This window comes from Aptenodytes patagonicus, chromosome 2, assembly GCF_965638725.1.
Source record: "Aptenodytes patagonicus chromosome 2, bAptPat1.pri.cur, whole genome shotgun sequence".
In the NCBI taxonomy this organism is placed as follows: Eukaryota; Metazoa; Chordata; class Aves; order Sphenisciformes; family Spheniscidae; genus Aptenodytes; species Aptenodytes patagonicus.
This window is the reverse complement of record NC_134950.1, coordinates 39217522-39241858: the sequence shown is the minus strand read 5'-3', so window position 1 is coordinate 39241858 and position 24337 is coordinate 39217522. Positions and strand designations below refer to the sequence as shown.

Genomic DNA, 24337 nt, shown 5'->3' with positions numbered 1-24337 from the left:
ACTCTTAGGTGACTGGATGCAGATCTTACTCATTTCAGTGGGAGTTGTGGGACTAGGCATTTCTAAGCTCAAGGACACTTCTATCCAGCTGTGTCAATGTACATGAAGGAGTTTTGAACCTGCTCTTCATTTTCCCAAACCATTTCTTTTCAGCTTCCTTCTTCTCTCTGCTTCCCAGTCTAAACCTTTTTTCCCCCTGCTCTTATCTAACAAAGACAGACATCACTCTGTTGAATCCCACACATCTCCAGTCTGGAGACTGGCTCTCCCTGCTATACCATCAAACTTCCTAACTTTGATGAGACCAGGAGGAATGATATTCCCCTCTAGTAATAGTAGGAAATACCACAAGATGTTGCTCAGTGAAGTATTGACTTTTTTAATTTCATGTCATCATGTTTCTCTCTCGTGTCATCTTTCAGTAACATATGGAATGTAAATTCACAAGTTGTAATGACAAAACAGGAGGGAACAAGCACTGCAGACACAGACTCCTTCAAAAAGTTGGGGATGTTATCGCACTGCTTTGCCATCACAAGCCCCCCAGGAGGCGAAGGGCCAGCCTAGCTATTACCAGGTGCCGTCTGCACATCTTTGAAGATATTCCCCTTCTCCAGCTGCAGCAGTTAAGCACATCCTGCAGAATTTAAATGTCATTGTTGGGGAGAGTCTGGTTAATGTTATCTAGTAAGGAGAAGACACTTCTCTTCAGCATATGCATAAAGAACAAAACTCCGATAAAATTAATTGGGATCATTTTACCGTCGTGGCCAAAGTCAACCCTAAGTGCAGAAAGTAACAGTAATCATAGAATAAACATCAGGCAACAATATTGTTTCTGGATCAAGTCAAGAAAGTTCATTTCAAAGTTGGAGTGGCTACTCTTTTCCATCTAAACCGTAACACTTCTTCGATGAAGCTTGACCCACTGGAAGCAGAGTAAGAGCTATCCTCCTTTAAGAAAACAACATATGACTCCTCTTTCCTCCTATCTATGACTAACCCCAATTAGAATTTACTCTTTTTATAAATATTCAGGCATCATTTGACGCACTGCTGAAGGAAGATAAATCTGAAACCATTTCTGGATGAAGAAGAATCACAAAGATCATTCACAGGAGGCAAACGCACTCATCTGGGAGAAATGGGAGGTGAAAGCTCTACAAACTATCTGAAGCACTTGATGGATCTTTTCCCACCCTCTGTGATTAATAGAATGCATAAGCTATTCAGTCTCCAAGCATTTTGCTTGAGGAAGCTTTGATTTGAAAAATGAGACAAGTGCTTCCAATGCTGTCATTGATAGGAAATTAGGTGATAAAAGAGAGCAGCTCTTAAATATTCATAATTAGAGCTGTCAAACCGCTATACTATCCCCTCTCTCTTCTTGCATTTACCCAAACGTTCTGTCAGGAGTAATGAAAACAGCAAAGCCAGGGGGATGTGACAGTACTAAAGTGTTTCAGAAGTAATCACAGGAGGACAAACAGGGTTGGGGTTTTTTTGGTCCAGACCACAGTACAGATATAATCATCAAATCAGATGTACCTAATAGTTAACTTGCTATGTTGTGAGGTTTTGAGTTACTTTTCTTTTAATGAATGGTACCATCAGAGGTTTCTCCTTCTGCTACTTCCCCTCTGTTTGGTGCAGTAACAAAGCATTTGACTTACCAACTTTTGATTGTTTTCCTAGAAATACATTCCAGGATGATTTTTCTCATGACTCTGAAAAAAAGAGAAAATTATCTAATGCAAAATTACAATAATAAGCAAAACCAGCTAATTTATTTTAATATTATTAAACTAATACATATTTATAGAGATCTTTTGTATCTAAAGCCCCATAATGACAGAAGTGGGTCTCAAACCAGGATATCCCAAATATGAAAGTAGGTATACTCAAAAAATGAGGGATTCAAATTGTTATGAAATTCATTAACTTTCTTCTAGCACTCTATTAATTTAGAAGAACTCCAACTCGGCTCTGCTTTTTTGGTCAATTTTGTGCACAGTGCGGCAAGAACCTGCAGAACTTCACCAGCAGCCGTGAGACGTGCTTGAACAGGCAGCTGCACAAGCGAAGCAGCACTACACATTTCAGGTTGCTCCTGACTGGACCAAATCTCTGCCACAGACATTTCCAGAAGAGCAATATCTGCTCGGGGTGCAAATTCTCACCATTTGGTTCATCACTACAAAAACATCTTCTGTGAGAACAGCTGCTCCTACAGAAGACAATCTTTGCATCATTTATGTTTTTCCATATAGCTTGTAAAGGTATGAGTTCCTCCTGTACTGGGAGGTGACACAAGCAAGCTATAGCTGCAGGAGCTCCAGTGCAGCCGAGGCCTTAACCTGATGTAAAGCAGTGACTTCCAGCTGCCTTCAGTGTCCATTAGATTGGCCCTTAAGGAGCAGCAAGGGCAGATTACGATTTGTCACCTAGCACATATAACTACTGCTGGGACCATTTCTAAATTGGAACAGAGTTATAAGGTTGACTTGAAACCCACCTGAGAGGTAGAGAGCAGTACAAGGCAGTAATTGGTACACAGTAACATTGTCCTCCGGTTTTGGTACAGGAAATAATGAAGACAAATGGCTTTTACAATTGACACTTCAGGAGTATATATGCATGAAGAATGGAATTACTTCCAAAGACTTTTGGATAGGTCCGTATCCCTACGTTAATGAAACGAGACTAGCCTGTAAAAATTAAAGGGATCAGCATCTGATCCTAAGATGCTGATCTTTGTCCCTAAGACAAAGTTTTATGTCTTTTCTGAGAGCTATCACACAGCTAGGGCTGGGGAAAAAATAACTGATTCAACAAACATACAAAAAATCCCAAATGTATGCGATTCTCTGGAAAGGGAATGGAGTCCAGGACAGACTGTCTGGGCGGTGGATGCTGAATGCCCCAGCATGTCTGGCTCCAACATCGCCTGAGTGGCAGACTGGCTCACAGCTGCACACCCCCGACACGTGTAATGGAAGATCTGGCAGACTAAAAGAAAGTGGCCCCCACTGGGGAGCCAAGTCCCTGGATCTCTATTCCTAAATGTGTGCACCCAGATCATCTGTTAGAAAGTGGGCAAACAGAAAGGGGTTTGCAGTGAAAGACACTATGTGCTGAATGCATAGTCTATGTTCTTCCATATCTGCAAACACGCTGATTGAATGTGTATGTAGGGGTTTTTATACTGTATAAGAAATTTACTGTTTAAGCGGACAAGTATAATATCATTTTCCCATGTGTTTGTGATAGTCCACTTCTGCAAAGTTTTTGTGCTCAATCCACCATTCCGAAAGCCTTTCTTTAGAGTCAGAGGGAGGCAGGAACCACAGTGTTTTCCCTTCAAACTGGACTGACTGGTACCACCTTGCATCTTCCTTTACAGCTGTAGGAAAAAACAAGCATTCTGCCTTGCAAAACTGTAAAGGGCTCTAAGGAGAAGACTGGACTTTACGGCTGATTAGGCTAGATCACTACGATAGTCTTTCTGGAACAAGCAAAACGCTATTCCTCATTCCCCTGTGCAAGTGGTGGGCGGATACTGAAACATTTCTGCTGTCACTTTTTGATTTCATGTTATGTGGCTTCATGTTGAGCCTTAATTTGCTGCTTTTTATAGCTCAAGTGTAAGGAATACAGTTGAACAAATGTTACTGTTCCCCCTGCCCCCCCCAAAAAAAAAACCTGCTGTGAATATTCATTTGCATTTTTGAACAAATTCACTGGGATTACACTCCTAGTTCATCTCCGACAAGTAATCCAGTGAATTCTCTAGTGAGAAGCAGCCACAACTGTGAGCAGGGAGCGCTGTGCTTCGAACGTGGGGCAGGCTCAGGTCTACCAGGAAGAAGAGAAGGGGCTTTAGCCAACCACCTTAATACTGGTCACTCCTTCTCATGTAGCAGGACCCAGCTATGGCTATGAGGACCATGACACAATTTGGCTTACCCCTTCACGGAGGTCAGGACAGTACTTGTCCTCACACCTCAGCAGCACAACAGCACTCAGGGAGGCCACACTGAATTTCTGCCTCAAAGGTTGCAAGAGGAGGAAGCAAAAGATATTGCAGACCTTTTTTTTTTCACATTCCCTTCATGGCTGGATCCACAGAGCTGACCTACGGATGTTTTGGGAATCAATCCTGAATTTCAGTAGCGTGAGCAAGAGCAGAGTGCAGCCTGGTGTAACAACAATACATAAAGCATAGCTGTATAAGTGCTTTCCAGCACGGGGAGCCCCATTTTTAATGTTGTACTGAAATATTTACAGTATCTTTGCCTTTGACCATGCAGAACAAGTAGGAGAATATTGACAGCACTACGAAAACACAGCAGCAGGTAAACGGAGTTAAATCCTGAGTCACTGAAGCCAACAGGAAATTTCTGAGGGAGCTGGACTGGATCATTGTGTACTACCTCTTCACAGACATTTTAAAGACGTATATACTGCTTTTGTACTGTACCCCAGAGCACAGTGCTGCTGTACCTGAAAGCCTGCAGTTTCGAAGATAAGAACAGAAATCTCCACCTCTCCTCTTTCCCTCATGAAAAAAATGCATTCATTTTTAATGTGATTTTCAGCCGTTCCATCCCCTGAGCTGACTCACTCCAAGATCAGGAGAGCACCGGTGGCACATGGGAAGCAGCAGGGGCCCATGGCCAGGGAGGCAGGGGCAGAAAATGGCACCACCACCCTCTTTCAGCCGTGCCCAGCCCCTAAACCAGCTGTATCATCACAGCACCCCGAATGTCCCAGTGCATGAGACTCCTGGCACTGGACGAAATACATGAAGCTGCCATGAGAGGCTCCAGGTAGGGCAGAAGATTGCTTGGAGTAGCCTCTATGAGCACACTGGATAACACCAGTCTCACTGCTGTGCACAACCCCTTCTCCAGATTACAGGTCAGATGACTGGCTGCATCTGGTACCTCAGGGCAAGGACTGAAAGTGGGTGAGACACAGGTGGGGCAAGGGCGGTCAAATGGGTCTGTCCAGTTGACTGGCCTGCTTTCCATCTCTAGCCCTCAAGAGATGAGTAAAGATTTTCAAGGAATTCCTTAAGTAGTTTGATTGCCAAACGCATTTATATAGAATCATCATCGTCTCAAAGCACTGAAGTGTAAAAGAAAAATAGACTATGAGTAAAAATGTAAGCAAGGGAAGAAAAGAAACAGGAAAGGAGAGAGGAGGAGAAAAAATAGCTTCTTCAGAGGAGATAAAAAGAAGGAAACAAGAAGAAAAAAAGACTCTGGATAGGGAATAGATACATAGTACCTTGAATGGTCTCTACCTGTCAAGGTCCCACACAAGAAAGACAGGATCATCTCACCTACCTGTGACACCTACATAATGAGGGCTATACTTGAATTACTCAGATTGCCACTAAGCTTACTGAAGAGAAGCAAGCACTTCTAGGGCAAGCTTTGTCTTGTCTCAAAGAAGTTATCCAGAATATCTCAGTATTTCTTGTTTCTCTCCACTGGCTCTAAAAGGAGCCTGAACAACCAGCTCTATGTGGACGCCTATACTGTAGACACCTAATTGAGGTTAATACCACAGTAACGTCTCCCACGCTCCTGTATGGTCTCTTCTGCTTCTTGATGTTCTCTGGGACTCTTGAGCTCCATGTTTCTCCCTTCTCAGAGAGAGATGCCCATCACAGACAAAAGCTGTCACGCTGCCAAGATGAAGATCAGCTGAATGCTTGGGAAACCAGGACCTGGCACACCACAACACACAAGACAAGTAGGCTTAGATGTCTCAGGGCATCACTGACATGCACTACCAGTTTCTAGCCATAAAGCCAATGCCTGGCCAAGTAGCAACCGGTGTATTTCTCCCACTGTGAAGACTGATAAATCATGTAGAAACAGCAACTATGTCCACTTCAAATTTGTCAAATACAACTGCCTGTGGTAATCTGTCCTTCACAGGCTGGGTTCAGCTCTTGTGTAAATCCGCTGAAGTCAGGGAGAAGTCGTAACAGGAACAGAGCACAAGTCCTAGTAGAATGACAATAGCAGGCATATTCAGTAGCATACTAATTCAGTTCACTAAATTCGGCACTTCCCCACTTTATTTAAATAATTATAGTGAAAGAGACATTTATAGAATGAAAAGTTTGGAACAAAGTTCAATTTAAACAAAACTGAATGAAATAAAAAGGTACATTTTCAGTTGGCAGAAAGAAATAGACTATATTTGGATTTTGGTCAGAAATTCAAGGACTGTTTTTATTGCCTCTAAATATGGCAGCAGAATTCTGAGGTCCCTGGTACTGGAAGTAATTCTGGAGGCACATCCTCTTTGGAAGAAGATTAGGGTAATTTTCCACACATTTATGTTTATTAATAGAGGGGGGAAGAAAGATTTAACTGTCTCAGAATTGATGGAAACTTGTAAAAGCCTCAATGCCGGGAAAAGCTTCTGTCCAGAGCTTGTACTTGCCGCTTTAACAGGCATCTTGCATCAAAGCATGGCTGCTTTCAGTCATCCACCTCTTCATCCCAAGAGAAGTTGAAAAGTTACCAGGAATTCCTGATCCATTCAAGAATGTACTTTTGAATCTGTTTTCAGGCAGGTATTCAAGTAAAATGACACTGATTTCGATTCACACTGATGAGCTAGGCCACGAACGGTGATGGTCCCAGTTTATGTCCATGGTGGCCTTCCAAAGGATGCTAGCAGAATCTGCACACCCTTGCTGAACAATGCCATGGCTCAGCTATTTCCTTTTTTTTGGGCTGCCGGCCAGACTAATTGCTGGCTTTCAGCATTTTTGGATGGATTTGGGCCAACAGCCAAGTGACCTTGAGCTCACCATGTTCTGCCAGCTGCTCTGTGATGCTGTCTGCCTACTTCTCACCTCCCTGCCCGTTCTCACCTGCAGAGTGCAGGGGTGTCAGCTCATCCCAACAGGACAACTTCCCTTTCCCCCCTCTCCCCAGCAGAGAACAGTCTTCAGACGGACAAGGCCACATTTCTCAAACTTGTTGACTTCAGTGGAATAGCTTCAGGTTTTACCTCCAAAACAGGCGGAGTGGGGATGTGCAGTGAGGACCACTGACGTACTAGAGGGGAGCTCTGGGGTGACGTAGCTCTTTTAATACTTTTGTGCAATCTTGTGCCCTCCACAACACCTCTGACCTGCAGTTTCAGCAGAAGACACTTGCCAGAGCCTAAGAAGCAGTAAAAACGGGAACGTTGCCATGATCCAGAGGTGTGACTGCAGCTCTTCTAGACATACTTGAGTCACCTTCAGCTGCCAGCTCTGGCACTGACAGCAAGCATTTCTGCACAGACTGTGCAAATCTGCCCAGGACCCTGGGTGAGCACTTGGCTGCGGATGTCCTCAACGTCACAGCTCCCTTGTTATCTGTACCCAAGCCAGGAAATTTCAGGTGAGCTCAGGATGGAAAGGCAAGCCACAGTCCGCCCCTTGAACTGCACAACAGTGAAGGTGTAAACCAAAATGCTGAGTACATGGGACCTCTTGGTACTTCGGAAATGCAAGTGCAGTTGTTGGCACGCCAGATGGAAGGGATGTAAACAGACCACACATCCATCCTGAAAACCTCCTGTATATCTACACATGCACCAATCTCCCTATGAAACAGCATCAGGTTAACTACATGCATTCATAGAATCATAGAATCATTCAGAGGCTTTTAAACCTTGTGATCTTACTGGAAGAGGAAAGCTGAAAGCAGGGCACTTATTTATAATGAAGGCATTTACAGAAGCAAGACTCTTTTATCTGTTTACCGTGTGGTACCGAATAGAGGATTCTGTGAGCATGTGCATCAGATAATTGTGAAAAATGTATCTGCATTATCTTTGTTAAATCTCTCACTAACGTGAAAGAAAGACTAAAGGTCATCTGTCAAATGTAGTTGTGAGGCAGGAAAAAAATGTCTCATGTTAGATATCTCAAAACCGTTAGGCTCATGGTATTTTTGTTGAACAGAGGAAATGTGATCAATGAATCATTAGGAGTCTTGTGCCTGATAATGGAGGTCAAGAGTGCCTTTTGATTATGAGTTTAAGATGCTTTTATTAACCTGTCTCAAGATGGTTGATTGCTTTCTAATGTGATGAGACCCTCTCCAGCACTTGAATTTTAAAATAGAGATCTTCATTGTCAAATGCTTCTCAATAATGCTTCACAATAAATGAATTATTGTGCAAATGAAACTCAAGGTAGTTTTTAATAAAATCAGAGAGATTTCAGTATTCTGTAAAGACTAATCATGTTTTACAAAGTACTCGCTAAAATAAAGGTAACTAATAGGAAGACACCTGGAAATGAATGAGGAACTAGGTGGATCTCATTTTCTTTTCACACTAAGTTTCTGAGTATGAAAATACACTAATTTCTAATTCTAACTGCCTCCAGTTAAGCTCTGGCTCATTATAACAGTGCATATGTGAGAAGAAATGAATTCATCTATGCTCAGGTCCTAAGGAGCAAAGCCATTTTCAGCCTTGATGCTTTCTGATACAAAATCTATTTTGCACCTCATTGGCTATATAGATTACATTCACATTCGTGTCACAATTCTGCTACACAGTTAGAGAAGTGCAAAGTGATGTCTGACTAAATGAGAATCAGGCCGTCGCACATAAATTTTCACTCCTCTTGCAGGGTCCCAAGTCCCATTTCACTTACACCAAAGTGAAACACAAGTAAATCCATTTAAATCCACTGGACTGTACAGATGGGAAAACAGAGTAAGGAAGATCTTAATTAGAGAAGATGAGCAGCAATGTTCCATATTTAAATGGCTGCATGCTTTGTAGAGTTAGAATATATAGGATTTTGTTCATGCACCCTTTTTAAAACTCTGACAGCTTAGGCCGCCTTCTTGAAAGGCAGTTCCAGTATCAGTTCTGAATTTATAAAAAGGAGCAGAGCACAGTTTTTCATTAGGTCCTGCCAGCCCCAACTATTCATGGTAGATGAGTTTCCTGTACACTGTTTTCACCTGGTGATATGTTAGAGGACAAATTATTAAGTCACTAATTAGGCTGGTAGCTGTTCAAATTCATATGACTTCACTTCATTGTACAGCTATGTGACATAATGCTCAATTGTCTCATCTGCCATCTGCTTTGGTGTCAAGATGTGCTTTTTTCCAAGTGACATTCTGTTGTCAATTGCAGCATTCTTGACATTTCTAAATGTCTTTGTTGAGAAGTTTGTGGTCTACTTCGTGTTTCCACAAGAAAGTGTTGTTGATCACCACCAGTACTATGGGACTTGCTGTTCGTGGCAGCGGGAGGGATCACTCGCCCTGCCGTTTCTAGGCAGCACCCTACAAAATTCTGAAGCTTTGCAACCATTTCTCCCAATTCCCTGCCAGTTTCACTTCTGAGTGAAGGATTCAGATGGCTTCACTTGCTCTGTTTGCTATTTTGCTCTTCACTTGCTCTACACGTTCAATATTCTTCTGACATTACATGCAAGTATGACATCAGAAAAATTAACACTGGTTGTGAGGCCTTAGTCACCTCATATAGTCAGGACTGCAAAGAGTTAGTATGTTATTGAGATGCTCAGCTTACTGTTCTCAATTTAATTTAATATGGACTGGCTGTGTACTGTACTATATTATACTGTGTACTGTATTGCATTCTATAAGGGGGAACCTCTCATTAGGCAGCAGTTGTGCACAAAACAATGTTATACTGGCTCATGAGCTGAATATGAATCAACAGTGTATGATGCTGCAAGAAAAAAACAAACTAGTCTTATTCTTTGGGGTACTGACAGGAAGGCCATTTGCAAGACCTGGGAAGTATGTTACTGATTTTCATTTGGGGTATCAAAGCCTAAGAAAGATGTAGGCATATTTGAAAGCTTTCAGGGGGCAACAACAAGAATAAAAAGTCTGGAGAACCAACAACAGACAAGGATGGGTTAGCGGCACAATTATCATCAGTGCAATTTCTCGAGATCCCTTCCATTTGCAATGCTGCAAGTGCGTGATTTCTGAATTCTTGACTCAATCCTTCCAGCCCACAAACACCAATGTGTGCTCTTGGGGGAACTTTTAAAGATCCCAGGGAACTGTAGGGAATAGGTGGAAGAAGCTGCCTTGCTGAGTGCTCATTCACAGTGCCCATGTGGGTATGTAACGCAAGTTACAAGGATGTTAGTAACTGTCTGAGTATCTGCAAGACTTTTTCCCCTTACATGCCCTTTTCAACAGCTTAGCCTAATTGTACGCTCTGAGGGTACCTAACTGTATCTTGCAGATACTCAGACAATTATTAACATCCTTGTACCTAACTAACTGTGCCCTAACTGCACCCTCAGAAATAAACAACACAGAGCAACTCTTTGGCCCGATGCTGTAAAGCTGTGGCCCTCTAATTAGTCCCACTGACAGTCTGTGCACAAAAGCAGGCTCAGATAGCTGGCAAAGCTGATGTAACCCAAGGCAATGCCAAGTCACACCTGTCAAGGATCAGGCTGTAGGCCTGTACTGTAGCAATGAGAGAATTTGGTTCATAAAAGCTTTCAGGATCAGGCCCTGCATAGCTTTCATAATGCATTTAAATAACTTCTCTTAGACACGGCAAAAAAGTAGTTTGTACCATACAGAAAAAGGTCACAACAGCACTTACATTTCAACAAGAGGTAATTAACACATTATTTGGCCTTTCATTTGTCAGTTCTTATAAAGTGATGTACATGGCCAGCAGTTACACAAGGACTCTGTTGTACTAATGTCAGCAGAGAAAAATTTCATTAAGAAACTAGAAGTTGCATGGAAGTGTTATTAAGTTACATAGAAGGTATTTGCACACTTCCACTTTTTTGCTTTAAGGTTCACACTGAGACTGAATACACAAATTTTCTTTGTGGGGCACTTGCCATAAGACATGTTCATTTAAACAAAATATACATCCAGCAATCCTTGTTCTATTGGCACATACACTCCTTCTTTTTGATACCATGGTGAGAATGCCGGGCCTTCCGACTTTTTGCTCAGTGAGATACACTATTGGAGGATCTTGCATTCAAAACCTGCAGTTAAATACATACCTCGCTTCAAGCCCTGAAATCAGTAGGACTCTTCATGTGCCTGAATCCCTTCCTGAATCAGACTGCAAACAACAGTTTTCCCACCCAGTTTAGCTAAAGATGAAGCTGAAAGATGAAGCAAGGTAGCAGCCAACATATTTTGGTTTGTCTGAACAGCTCTCATCTAGCATTAGCTCTCATTATCTTGGCAAGCCCCACTCACTGCCCACAACACATGGAAAACCTGGCTAACTTTTGCTCTTCTCTATCCTAACGCAAACAGTAATGTAATGGCATGATTTTAGTGCTGCTACAGAGAAAGTTTGCTGAGGATTTAAAGTTAAAATGTGTCTTCTGGACTCTGAAAGCTCTATCATCCCATTTGTTTTTAGACAGAAGCATAATCTGAAAGCAACTTTTCCTTAAAAGTTGTCATGCTACCACCCTGAAAGATAGCAGAACGAAGAGGTATTTCAAGTGATTGCAGGGACTTGTACATCTGGGCATTTTGCAAAGAGCAAGTTTGCAACAATCTGTTGAATTTTCCAAAATTATAATGAAACCAACTCAGAATCATAGCCTGTGTCCTGTTTGATCTCAACTCAGCAAAGCTGTATACAAAAAAAAATTGGTGGGTTTCTAAACCGAAGGGATCAAAGCTCTAGTTCATAAGGTTCCTAAATTCATGCTTAATTTTATCTGCCTGAGTTTAAACTTCAAAATCCAAACACAGGAAAACACAGGTGGTTAGCTTGCAAAACAAACGTACCTAGCTGAAGGTAGGTAGGAAGACAGGTTTACAAGCATATTTTATTTCTATACATATGCAATTTTAAACTAGTGTAATTTACATGGAAAATGCAAACTCAAATGTGATGGTATAAAAGCAAGATTTTTTTTTTCCAAAGGACAGCAATCAATATTGCAGTCAAAGTACATTTTTCCTATATGTAAAACAAAGATCTCATGCCACCTTGGAGACCACTGCTGAATCCATTGAGATGATGAACACAAATCTTTGAATTTCCAATCCAAAACCAGACTTTTTAGCAAATAAGATGTTTGATAGTATCCATCTACTTCTCTTTTTGTTCAAATTGTTTGAGTTTAGAGGGTTTATTTAGAAGACATAGGCTTAGTGTCTGATGTTTCCATCATAATAACTCATAGTCTGAACAAGAGCATCTCCCAAGATCTGTGAATATGCTCAGTCCAGTCTTAAACCATCTACAGTTTTTTTTTCTTTCTCTAATCAGTGAAAACATAATGAGAATATGCTTTATCTAGAGCTGTTTTGCACAGCTTGAGTAAATTGGAGTGAAGGAAAAGCTGCAATCATTCAAACCATTCATTTAAAGAGATGTTGCTCTCCTTCTTCCCTACTGATCCTCTAAAACTCATTTATGAGGTATTTTTCCACTTAGCTTTCCTCTTCTTTCCTCTACTCTCTCCAATTGTAGACGTCTGTATTTTCATTGATGCAGGATACAAAGCCCAGGAAAGGCCTTACCAAGTGAGTGAAAAGCAATTGCTTTCCAATATGTAACACTGCCCACACCAAACGTACAGCTGGTATTTTCCATGATCCTCTAATTGACGGGTAACATCAATAAGGATTGAGTCATAAGCTTAATTCACAACTCAACTATTTCTCAAACTTACCACCAACTATTTCTCAAACTTACCACCACCTGTTTCTCACACTTACCACACCATTCAAACTTACCGCACCATTTATATCAGTGCATTATAGGAAGGTTAAGCCTGGCTTACTCACGCAGTTTAGTAGGTACTTTTTCCAGGTCCCCGGGAGTGCTCTGTAGACCTGCATGAGAAACGCAGGCTCTGACAGACCTCGGCACAGCACACGGCTGTTCTGTCCATCGACAAATTAGTCCAGAGACAGGCTGCGGGCTGGAGCAAGGTTGCCCCACAAATGAGGGGAATTCGAGCTCAGTGCTTCACAGAAATAATTAGAAATACTAACAGACATGATCAGGGTAGAGCATAGACTATGAAGAACAGCTTCAAATACAGGAGTAAGTAAGTAAACACAGTAGAAATAATAGGCCTTGGAGATGTCTGCATTAATGCGGCGAAGAAGGAGGAACAACGGAAGGGAACGAAAGGGATGAGAGGAAAACAAGGCTCCAGGTGATGGGTTACGTGGAGCACCTCCGAGGCACTCTGGATGGAGCGAGGCGAGTGTTGGGAAGCCCAGAGAGGAGGCAGGTGCAGGATCCATCTTCAAGAGAGAAGGAAGGTGTCCTTTGTCAGATATTTGGACAGCTAGAGAACGCGAATGCCTGGCCCTGTAAACACTATAGAGAAACGAGCAACAAGGAGTAACAGCACAGCCCAGCAAACACTCCTATTTCCATATAGCACCTCGCGCCAACAGGTAGTCCCAGTAGCAAAGACTGAACTTGAGTTGTATGAGATACCTGCAGGTTTTAAATCAAGAGTTAACAGTATTGTAGATTAAGCCAGTCATTCACCCTTGGCTAAAGAAGCAAATCTTTTCTTTTGTCCCTTTCACTTATGTGAAAGTATTTATTTATTTTCATTTTATTGTTGCTCCTAACTACTGCCACACAATTTCCCTGCCCCTGCCTGAAAATTTCCTTAGTAACTGAGGAAAATTACAGACTGAGCAGTTCCCACAGTGTCTGTAGAAGGATTTTGGAAACTGAGATTCTATCCCATTTTACAGGTTTGCTCCTTTTCCTGTGGTGCAGCAGCTGATGAACAGAAGCACACCACAGAAAACTAAAAGAATAAGGATGCACTGTGCAGAACAGCTGATTCGGTTTTGTGGCAGCACGAGGGAGGCTCTGAACAGCTCGGAGAATCACTCATCCCCTCCAAGGACTCAAGAGCTCTGACTGCAGATTAGGACAGGGCATTTCCTGCCCCAGCTCTGAGGGCTCTGATTCAGCAGCAGCGGGGAGGTTACCTTGTGATGGCCAGCGATGTTCCTGCTCCCAGTTATCCCCGCCACCACCCCCCTGAGATGCTCCCAAACCCTTTGCAGGAATGACTGAGCAACCCATGTAGCAACTGGTTTAGTTTGTAGTGTGTTATAAGGTAACCCCAAATTACTGCCAGTTTCCCTTAACGCACCAGGCTGCAAGCTCTGGTTGCTGCAGGAGCAGTTATGGGCCATCTCTGCTGCTACACGACCAGTTATGCCACCTCTACAAGACAGACTTCTTCAAGAAGAGGTTTGGTAGGCTGCTGTAGACATGAACCACAACTGCTCCTCCAAGGGAAGCCATCCTCACTTGTGAGTCAACCTGTGGCTAATTCCCTCAGGGACAAAGCCAGTTTGAGAGATTGCTGTTCCCTCTGGAATGCCTAGCCAGGCATTCACACTCCCACCCCACCCCAGAAGCTACCTCCCCCGGCTATGCTGATTCAGCTACCTTGTGAGCATGGTCTAAAACCTGTGAATTCACTGTGTTAATCTCTAGGACTTCTTTTTCAGTGCAAGAACTATTTTAACCACATCTGTTGTCACTGGGTAATGGCGTAGAGTCACAGCCTTAGGCTGTATGACATTCAAAATGAAAAATATTTGTTTAACAGAAATTCCCCTAATTTACGCTGAACCACGACATAGATCCTTGGTACAAGCTCATACAAGTTTACAGATGATTCTTGTCTTACATGAGTCACCTGTAGTTACATGTGGTTGAAAACCTCCCTAATATCTCAGATTGAACCTATAAAGTGCCATATTCCTGTGTACAAAAAGATCTAAACCAAGACTTTTTTCCCCTTTCATTGATAACTGTCAACTGAAAATGTATTAGCAAGACCTTGAAGTGACTGCCACCGATGCAACTGAAACATCAAATTTGAAGCGCGGCACTTAGTATCTTTTACTTGGACACCTACAGCATACATTATCAAAATAGCCTGTGGGAGGCACAGTCGCACACACAAACGCTTTTGCTGCTTCATGGCAGGACCTGCATGTACATTCCCCGCTCTTCATCACACCACCTTCAACGTGTATTTCATCACGCTGGTGTCAAAGGTAGTTCTAAGAACAAAACAGTCTGAAAACACACTGAAGACAAAATTCCATCCTGACTGATCAGCCTCGCTGATGAATGGACGTGTGGAGGACAAAAGGTTACAAACCGGGCTTGGGGATCCTTTTCCTTGCTGACTGCCAAGTAGTGCTGAGGCTTGCTGAGACATCTTTGGCAAGCAGCATTTCAGCATACATCTCCATGTCATCCAGCAAGGGTTGGGAGAAGATTCGGGCGGTTGTGGTGTGTGAAATGGTTGCGGTGTGTGTGTGAAATGATGCCTGGATCTACGCCTAGCCCCAAGTTGAAGGTTCCCCAGTAAGTCAGTGAAGAATTGTGGTCCTAAATGCATTGCATTGTTTTGCTTTGAGATCAGGTCTCATCCTTTTTCCTTTGGCAAAAATCAACATCCAAATCTTTCTTGTACATGTGAATGCTGTTATCTGCGTAGGCTTACTCACATGCATGCAGTATTTGCACATGTGCATAAAAGGCTGAGATTTTCTACTGAAAATGCGGCCCAAGAAGCCTTTTCTAAGGCCACTCCTGAAGATGGATTGCTTCTGACTCACAAAGGCATTAGAATATGGGAGCTGGCACAGTCACTGTCAGCAGACACACAGAGATTTATCCTCACCTCAGACTCACAGTATTGAACCCTTAGTTTGATTTGATTTGCCTTGTGTCCTTCTGTCAAAAACCAGGAGTGACTATGGCACATCCTTTGTGTCGTGGATGAAAACCTACACGTTCAATCTCACTCCCAGCATCGGAGACATTTCCAACCATGAACCCAACCCAAGAACGGAGGAACCATTTTAGTTCTGGTTGCAAGGGCAGACTTAATCCAGGGCAAATCTGTGTGCATGACAGATTTCTTGTAAAAGAAGGAAATGTGTTCCATGGCTTTTTTTTAAACTTGTAGAAGTAATCCTATGCCAAAAAGTAGGTCTACCCTAGACAGGTGATGAGAAGGACTGACCCTGGAAAAAGAACACATTACTACGTTGCCATTCTTTCCATCACTGTCTGATAGTTCTCACTCTGTTCTTTAAATTCTCCTTAAAAACACCTAACAAAACCGAGCCACACCATTGCTGGTATTTCTAATATTAAGACCATGCTACAAGAAAACTTTCTCAAAGAAATCAGGTCACTGTAAAGCTCATAAAAAAGCAAACCACATCACAATATGTTTTCAGCCTGACTCCCTAATGCATAGCAAGATAGGCATCAAGCACTTGGGAAGGCCTCAAATTAGCTTAGCTTTGTTTTGTTTACCCAAAACCAGTTCAGTGAAACCACACAGTCACAGCCAGTCAACTGATCAAAAGAGATTATGGTCTACCAATCACTTTCCACAATGCCTGCAGTTATCCAAATCTCCCTGCTATCTCGCCAGCTATCTACGTTCTGGCTTCTGAACCAAAAATCAGGCTCTACTTAGTATCCACTTGTAACTGCATCCCCCGTTGCCCAGACTTACGTTTTGGGACCAGAGCTACAGCCTCCTGAGTTGCATCTTCATGGTTTTTCACAACTACAGCATTCTGCTAATATCACATTAAATCTTTGGACAGGAAATCTAATCCTGCTCATTTACAAACCAAGTTTTTAAGCACAGATAGTATCATCAGCATCAACAGAAAAATCCGCATGCCTAGAATTAAGCACGACCCTTAACACATTTCTAGTGGGGCCTGACATCGATGAAACCACAAGAAGCAACGACCCATTATCTGTAATCAGCAACTTAACTCTTTCTTGAATAGTAAAATCTGTGACTACCAGGCATATTTTTGTTATACCGCTGAAGTCAATCCTGATATTTGATAAAAGATGGCGGCTCAGGTCTTTGCAAATTTTTTATTCTTTACAGACAGTTTCTTCACATTATATGGACTAGTGAATAGGAAAGAGTGTTTAGCCAAATTTTCATGCCTATGATTCATTATTTGGACTGCAAAAGCACTTATATGTCTCCGGAAAGAAGATATACGCTGAAATACATGAAATACATTTTACAGGGGTAAAAAACGTATTGGGAAGCAGAATTTGGTTCACGAACCGTCCTACTTAATTTAGCTTCAGTGAGCGAACAACTTCTCCCTTACAGGAAGAAATCCTACAACACAGTTTTTTACTTCAAAGTGTACTGAACAAAGTTGGTGGAAAGGAATGATTCGGAGGCAGTGTGGGTATTTTATGGGCACTTTCTCCTATTTGCCAAAATTACCAGCACTTTGGGTTTTCCTGATAAAAGTGTTCTTCATAATGATCCTCACAGCAGGCTTATGAATTGGTTGAATCATCTTGCAACTACATCTACTGCCATCCAGAGGTAATTGGCAAAAGTTTGAAGAGTAAATCTAAGTTAATGGTATCACTAAGAGTGAGACACAAATACTGTACATTAGAGCAGTTCCTATCAAACACAAACTTAAAGTTGTAGCCCAGTTGAACAGAAATGACAAAAATAAAAGTTAAGCGGGATAATTCTTTATTCTTTTCCAATAGAAAAACAAAACCAACAGTGTGTCATACTGATGTTGTAGTTCTTCTGGTGCATCACATATATCCTGCGTTATGCGTTCTATTAATCTTTTGGACAAGTGTTTCTGCAAATTACACTCTGCCATCTTATATTTTTCATGCAGACTTCAACTGTGGTTAAAAAAAAACAACCCCAAACCCTACAGCTTTCTTCACCCCATAGAAAGCCTGCACTTTCCCACAGCATCCAATTTCTGTCTGATCATCTCACAGTAAAGAAAGTAAGCAAACACTAAGGAATTAAGCACATACAGACACGCCATGACTTCTGTATTACTATCATTTATACTGAAGAGATAGAGAACCTCATGGAAAGAGACAGTAAGGCTGAAATTGTTTAAGCATCTGTGGATTGTGAGTGCCCACAGTAAGGGATAACTGCTTTCAAGTCCTACGGCTGAGCACTCACAAATCCAGCCACAGGTGGTTTGAGAAATGCGATATTTGAGATTCTAAAACTAGGAACCCAAAATCAGAGCTGACCAAAATGAATAGGCATTGCTAAAATTCATCCTTAAAACATTTACTCCAAAAGCCTGATAGCAAAGCTGGAGCAAACATGAGATAATAAAAACGTATATTTTCTAACAGCTATTTCTATAATTCAACATTGATATCACCCTTTCATCTTTCAAAAGCCCAAATTTTCAGCAGTACACACATGACTGTTCACTTACAGGAAGCTGTGTGCCTGCTCGTAATTCTCAGGTCTAAACCGGGAGCTATAAGCTCAAAGCGTGGCTATGATTACTATGGCAAGCACCTCAGAAGCCACTTCTCACAACGGGATAGTTCCCCAAAATATCCATGACTCTTATTTACAAATCCTGTTTGGTTTACAACTCTGTTCAAATATTCTTCCAGCTACCACCTTCCCAACCACACCATGAAATCACAAACTCAGAAATGTCCTGTCTGAATAACACACCATCGCTATGTACAGCAGTAATCATTTTGTAGCCAGGCTTCACTAAGAGGCAACGTTGTGCTGAGGACACTTGAAGCACAGTAGCATGAGGCTCCTTCTTTGGTTATGTCCTGTGCTTACAGGACAAAAAGTTTGGCGCTGTCAGTAAACCAAGCAGATATTTTTTTCTTCTACACAACAGGAGGAGGTCTAGACAAAGACTATGAAATTTCGGCTTGGAATAAGTAAAATCTGACTCTGCCAAGGCCTACAGCAAGACTTCGGCTTGGTCAGGGTTTCTCCCATGTTCTTTAGAAGCCTGAATCCTTGAAATGATGCAAGAAGCTTTTTCAGAATTGTTCTCTAAACAGATATTTAGATTATTTTTGTGGGTTTTTTTAAATAACTTTAAGAACGTGTTGTAGCATCTACTTGTGACAAGTTTCAAAGACTTACCTAATTTGCTGAAAGTGTGATTTTCATAAACAGCAAAAAAAAAAAAAAACAATGAAAAAGCATTTACAGATTTCTTCTGTTGATCATAATTGTTACTGTTCAATCATGTACGTAGAGACTAAATACACAGGATCAATGCATTGTCTCCAGCAATGAAACACACGGCAAAGATCAGTAAAAGGAGAAAAAAGGCCATTAAAAAATTCACCTTTGAACTCCATCTGAGACCAAGTATAGAATCTCCTGTCACTAATCCGTAATCATAAGGGTGCCCCTATTAGACTATTATCGCAAAGTAACACTGAAGCAATTGAGCAAATGAACAGTCCCGTTTACTGCGTTGGGACCACCCATACAGTAAATGGCAATTTCTGGAATACGTTCAAAGGCTGGAATTCAGTTCTACACAGCAGTTGCCAGAAAGTAATTTTTACCTTCTGAGATTCTTTTTTCCCTTCCTTAGCAGGTTCATGCTATCAGGTAAAACAAGACGACCGCCTCCTGGCTTGCACTCCTTCTGCTATTCCAGTGATACACAGTAATCATTAACGCTTAAAGCAACTTTGGAAGTGCAATAGATATTATCAATTATGTCCTCTCAGTCCCAGACATTTACCTGAAGGCTTCTGGGCTTCGTTCAAATATAAACCAAAAGAACTCAAAGAGTTAGCTGCGTAATGATAAAACAGGAGGGTACAGGGATCAGTGTAAAGGTATTGACCAGACTACCGAAAAAGCGCACCTTGCGGTTCAAAAGTATAAATTTATGCCTAAATCTAAATAGTGCATGTGCATCTCTTCAAAGAACTGTCTTTAAAGTTAATTTTATCTGTAATTCCAGGTGAAAGTGTGAGCTGTCCAAGACAGCGAACAAAATGTTACCCAGCGCAATGCCATCTTGTGGTAAAGGGGAAAACTGCCTGTGCCGCCTGGCCCGGATTTAAACGCACAGGGACTCTGCTGCTCCGTACTGTACGAACGACACTCAGAACCGTTGCCATGGAAAAACAAAGACTTTAACCTAGTTAGAATTACAAAGTATAAGCTTTGATATCCTAGGCTTTAGGATTTGAGAATCAGCCATTCGTCTTCATTTTACAAGGCTGGCATCTTATTTTCACTCCAACAATACTGCTGTGCCTTTATACTCGGAACCGTTTCCATCACACCAAACGTAATGTGAAGGCAGAGACATGATATAACCTAGCAGAAAACTGTATCCAGTATAAAAACTCCCATCCCTTTCCTTGGCTACAGTTAAGTGCTATCATGAGCTTGTTTTTAGGACACCAGGGATCAGCTCAAAATGTTATGGCCATGCGAGCCAAACCACTGTACAGCTATAAAAGCATTCTTCCGTAGCTCATTTGTTTAAAAATAGCAGAGAGGTATCTTTGACCCAGCTGATCTTTGGGTGCACGCACTACCACCCGATCACCTCCCTTATCATCATGCCCGACGAGACAGCTGCCAGGTGATACTCCTTTCCAAACGCTGTTCCTCCCCTCCCTTCTCTGCGGGGAGACTTGCCCACAAGACCCGCGTTGGTCTCTGCGGAGCTGCAGCACACAGCACTTGAATTTTGGTCCTGCAGCGAGCACTTACAGGCATCGCTCTACAGCAACGACTGTCAGACACAATGATACGCTACCAGAAACAAAATAAGAAAACCAAACCCATGCTAAAAGTATTTCCCCGTTTCTCAGCGTCGGACGGGCTCGGTGTTTGAGTTACCATGGCACACCCCTCACGCAGGCAGGGGTAGGGAAAGCGGCGGGGCCCCGCTGGCTCTGCGGTGGCGACAGCTCTGCACCGCGGAGCGCCAGCGTGCTTGTGGCGTTTGCATCCCCCCGCGCACTGCCTCCTTCCAGACGTTTTCTGCCTCAGGCCCACTCGCGGCGAGGGCGGGAGGCGGGTTTGGGGCCGCCCCGGCCCACACACAGCCCCAGCCTGGGGGCCGCTGGGGATTTCAGTGCGTTCACTTGAAGCGCCTGCCCGTAAGCCACGGCCGCGGGCGTCCCCTGACAGGAACCGAGAGGAACGAACGCGCGGTGACGCTCCGGCAGGAGGGCCAGGGAGGGTCTGCCGGGAGTGACGGCCCTCCCTCGGGCGGGGGCTGCGGCTCCCAGCACCCTCCGCTGCCTCCAGCCCCTCCCCGGCCGCACCGCGCCGCCGGGCCGGCGCAGGCGGGACTACAGCTCCCGGCAGGCAGTGCGCCGCCCCCCCCCCCCCCCGGCGGGGCGAGGCCTCCCGGAAACAGCCGTTCCGGGCGCGGAGGCCCGCTTCCGGCGCGCTGAACCGGAAGGGCTCTGCTGCACGTCCGGCGGAAGCTGCCCGCACGTGCGGGAGCGGAGCGGCGCGGCGCGGCCCAGCCCGTCCCGTCGTGCCCGCCGCCATGGCGGCCGTGCGGGTGGAGGAGGTGCTGGCGGCCGCCGAGGAGCAGGAGGCGGAGAAGCGGCGGAGCGTCACGGTGGAGAAGGAGCTGGAGCTGGAGTTCGACCTGGGCAACCTGCTGGCGCTGGACCGCAACCCGCCGCCGGCGGCGGGGCTGCGCGGGGCCGGACCGCGGCGGGAGGCGCTGCTGCGGGCGCTGGCCCGCGACAACACGCAGCTGCTGGTGGCCCGGCTCTGGGAGCTGCCGGCCGAGCGCGCCGGCGGGCCGGGGGGGCCGCTGGCGGCGCGGCTGCCCGAGCCGGCCTTCCGCCTGCCGCGGGAGAAGCCGCCGCCGCGACCGCGGCCGCCGACGCGCTGGGAGCAGTTCGCGCGGCTGAAGGGCATCCGCCGGCGCAAGCGGACCTCGCTGGTGTGGGACGAGCAGGCCAGGGAGTGGCGGCGGCGCTGGGGCTACCGGCGGGCGGGCGGCGACCCGGCCCGCGCCTGGCTGGCGGAGGTGCCGGAGGGCGCCGACCCGCAGGAGGACCAGTTCGCCAGGCTGCGGCGGGAGAAGCGGGAGCGGGTGGCGCGCAACGAGCTCAACCGCCTGCGCAACCTGGCCCGCGCCCACCGGGCCGGCACCGCCGTCCCCGCCGCGCCCCTCCACCCCACCGGCCACCAGAGCCGGGAGGAGCTGGCCCGCGTCACCCGCGTTGCCCGCGTCTCCACCGCCTCGCTCGGCCGCTTCCAGCCCCGGCTGCCCAAGGAGCCGGCGGAGCCGCCCTCCCGCGGCGGCGGCGGCAGGAAGCGCCGCTTCGAGCCGCTGCTGGGCAACCTGGCGGCCGAGCGCAGCCGGCAGCTGGAGCTGCTGCGGGACATGGGCAGCAAGAAGCCGGTCCTCGACATCACCCGTGCCGTCAACAAGCAGCTGCGGCAGGAGGAGGCCGAGGCGGCCGCCGCCAAGGGCAAGAAGCAGTCGCAGCGGGGGAAGCGCGGCCGCCGGCAGCAGCGGGCTGGCCGCAGCAGCAAGAAGAGTGGAGCCCGGCGGCAGCAGCAGCAGCAGCGGCCCGCAGGTGGCGGCACCGGCGGCAGCAGGAAGAAGAAGGCGTGAGGGATGGAGGGACCGCATGTGGCATGGGGGCAGGCACGCCCGCCGAGGCGCAGGAAGGGACTGTGACTGCCAGCCTCCTGCCCGGTGCTCTATTCGCACACCTATTTGTCAATAAACACGCTCCGGCCTTTCTAAAATGTTCTGCGTTTGGCTCTTAGCTGGCAGTCAGGGTGGGCTGTGTTCTCCGTCCAAGGGGAGCTGGTGGTGTAGCGAGGGGGTCAGGAGCCCCAGTTCCCCCCAGTTTCACTGGGACAGCCAGGTAGCGTTGCTTCATGGCTGGCCGTGGTGGCTGCAGCATTTCCAGGCAGTACTGAAGCTGATCAGAGCTGTTCCTCGCTCAGGTAACTGGGACTGAGGGCGGACTGCAGCTGTAACCTGTGTTTTGGTCGAGTAACAGCCTGCTCAGACACAGATAACGGTTGAAAGACGTGGTTGCTGCTCTCTGCTCTGGGCAAGCGGCCTGACAGTGGAGCTCTTGCTCTGTAAGTCAACTTCTGCCGCTCAGCTTTGTGGTATTCAGGTACAGTTACAAAAGGAACATGAAAACTTACTGTGAGATTTAGTGCAGGGCCTAAGAAATTGTACAGGTTCCCTAGAGAGTTCTGTTGATTAAAAAAAGAAGTCCAAGCTGGTGACCAGCCATTGAATTCAACAGAAAAATGTTTGTATTGAACAGCTGGTTAAAACCTAAATTTCTCCCTGTATTAACATTAGTCCATAGTTTCATAGAAGTAGTTTCACAGTGTTTTTCTTTACCAAGCAGTTTGAGAGCAGATACTGGAAATGATCTCAGACTTCTGCTTATTAGTCTTTTGAACTCTGTAGTGCTTCCTGTATCCTTGAAATAAAAAATACAATTTGCTGTCCCAATGTGTGGCTTAGCTACAGGAAGGGTGCTGTTCCCTGAGGCCATTCCTGGTAAGAGGGGTAGTAAAACAAGTTCCAGCAATTTCAAGTAAATTAAGTTCTCAAACTTTCAAGTAGTAAACTTGTGAGTGGTTAATGATAATGTAGTATTTCACCGCAAATGAGTTTTTGGAAGAGCTAGGTGACTCTATAGCAGTTCTCTCACTCTGTAGCAGTTCAGTAGGATGGCAGCTTGAGCATGATCAAAAAGTAAAACCTCTGTCTGCGTAAGGCAGCTGCCGAGGGCAGAAGGGGTACGTACGCACGCCTTGGAGCTGAAGGGATTTGGGTGCCATTGATGGACTGACTATAGTGCTCAACCTATGGCCTTTGCCTCTTACATGTTTCTTGCCACTGTGCTGAGCAGTCTGCGCCACCACCGGCTGCTTCTGACTTGCCGGTGGCAGGAATGGTCTCATGGACACAACCCATTGACACCAAGCCTTCGGTGTAAGTAGCTAGGCAAAGCAGGGGCAAAAAGCACTGGGAAACGTGGAGAAAAAGTTGCTGCGAGATGTGTTCCAGACCTCCGATTTTCCTGCAGTTCCACAGGGCACGTCTTGTACCTGCTCAACCAGGCAGCGCAGCTTTTTTTACACACACACACACACACCCAATAAGTATTTTATGCTGCTGATGGCGTTATTGGTGAACTTTCTCCACTAAAAAATCCTGGGCGGTTTGTGCATTTCCAGCAGCGATGGGGTAACCCACGCAGAGGTGCGGGTGCACCGTGGGTGCTGCCGCTTTCTGGCTCTCCCGAGCGGATAAAGGTTTCACGGCTTCGGGGGGGGGGCTGGCAGGCCGTTAGGAGCTGAATCGGGACAGTCCTTATTTCAGCCCTGCAAAGCCCTCGGTTTCGGTAAACCCTGTGACTGAAACGGGGGTCGGGAAGCGGGTGGGAGCCCGCTCTGCCCTGGCGCCTGCCCCAGGAGGAGGCGCTG

General features: G+C 45.2%; 1 protein-coding gene and 1 long non-coding RNA gene across 2 annotated transcripts; one reads left to right on the top strand and one right to left on the bottom strand.

The window, feature by feature from the left end:
• Positions 1-370: 370 nt before the first annotated feature.
• Positions 371-20975, bottom strand: LOC143157370 (uncharacterized). The gene is made up of 3 exons (XR_012994771.1): positions 20738-20975; positions 1674-1727; positions 371-637 (listed from the first exon to the last, which is right to left on the bottom strand). It is a non-coding gene; the product is annotated as an uncharacterized LOC143157370 (long non-coding RNA).
• Positions 20976-21353: 378 nt separating this feature from the next.
• Positions 21354-22624, top strand: RRS1 (regulator of ribosome synthesis 1). The gene has a single exon (XM_076332198.1). The coding sequence runs from the start codon at positions 21399-21401 to the stop codon at positions 22485-22487; it is 1089 nt and encodes a 362-aa protein (XP_076188313.1). The 5' UTR covers positions 21354-21398; the 3' UTR covers positions 22488-22624.
• Positions 22625-24337: the final 1713 nt, after the last annotated feature.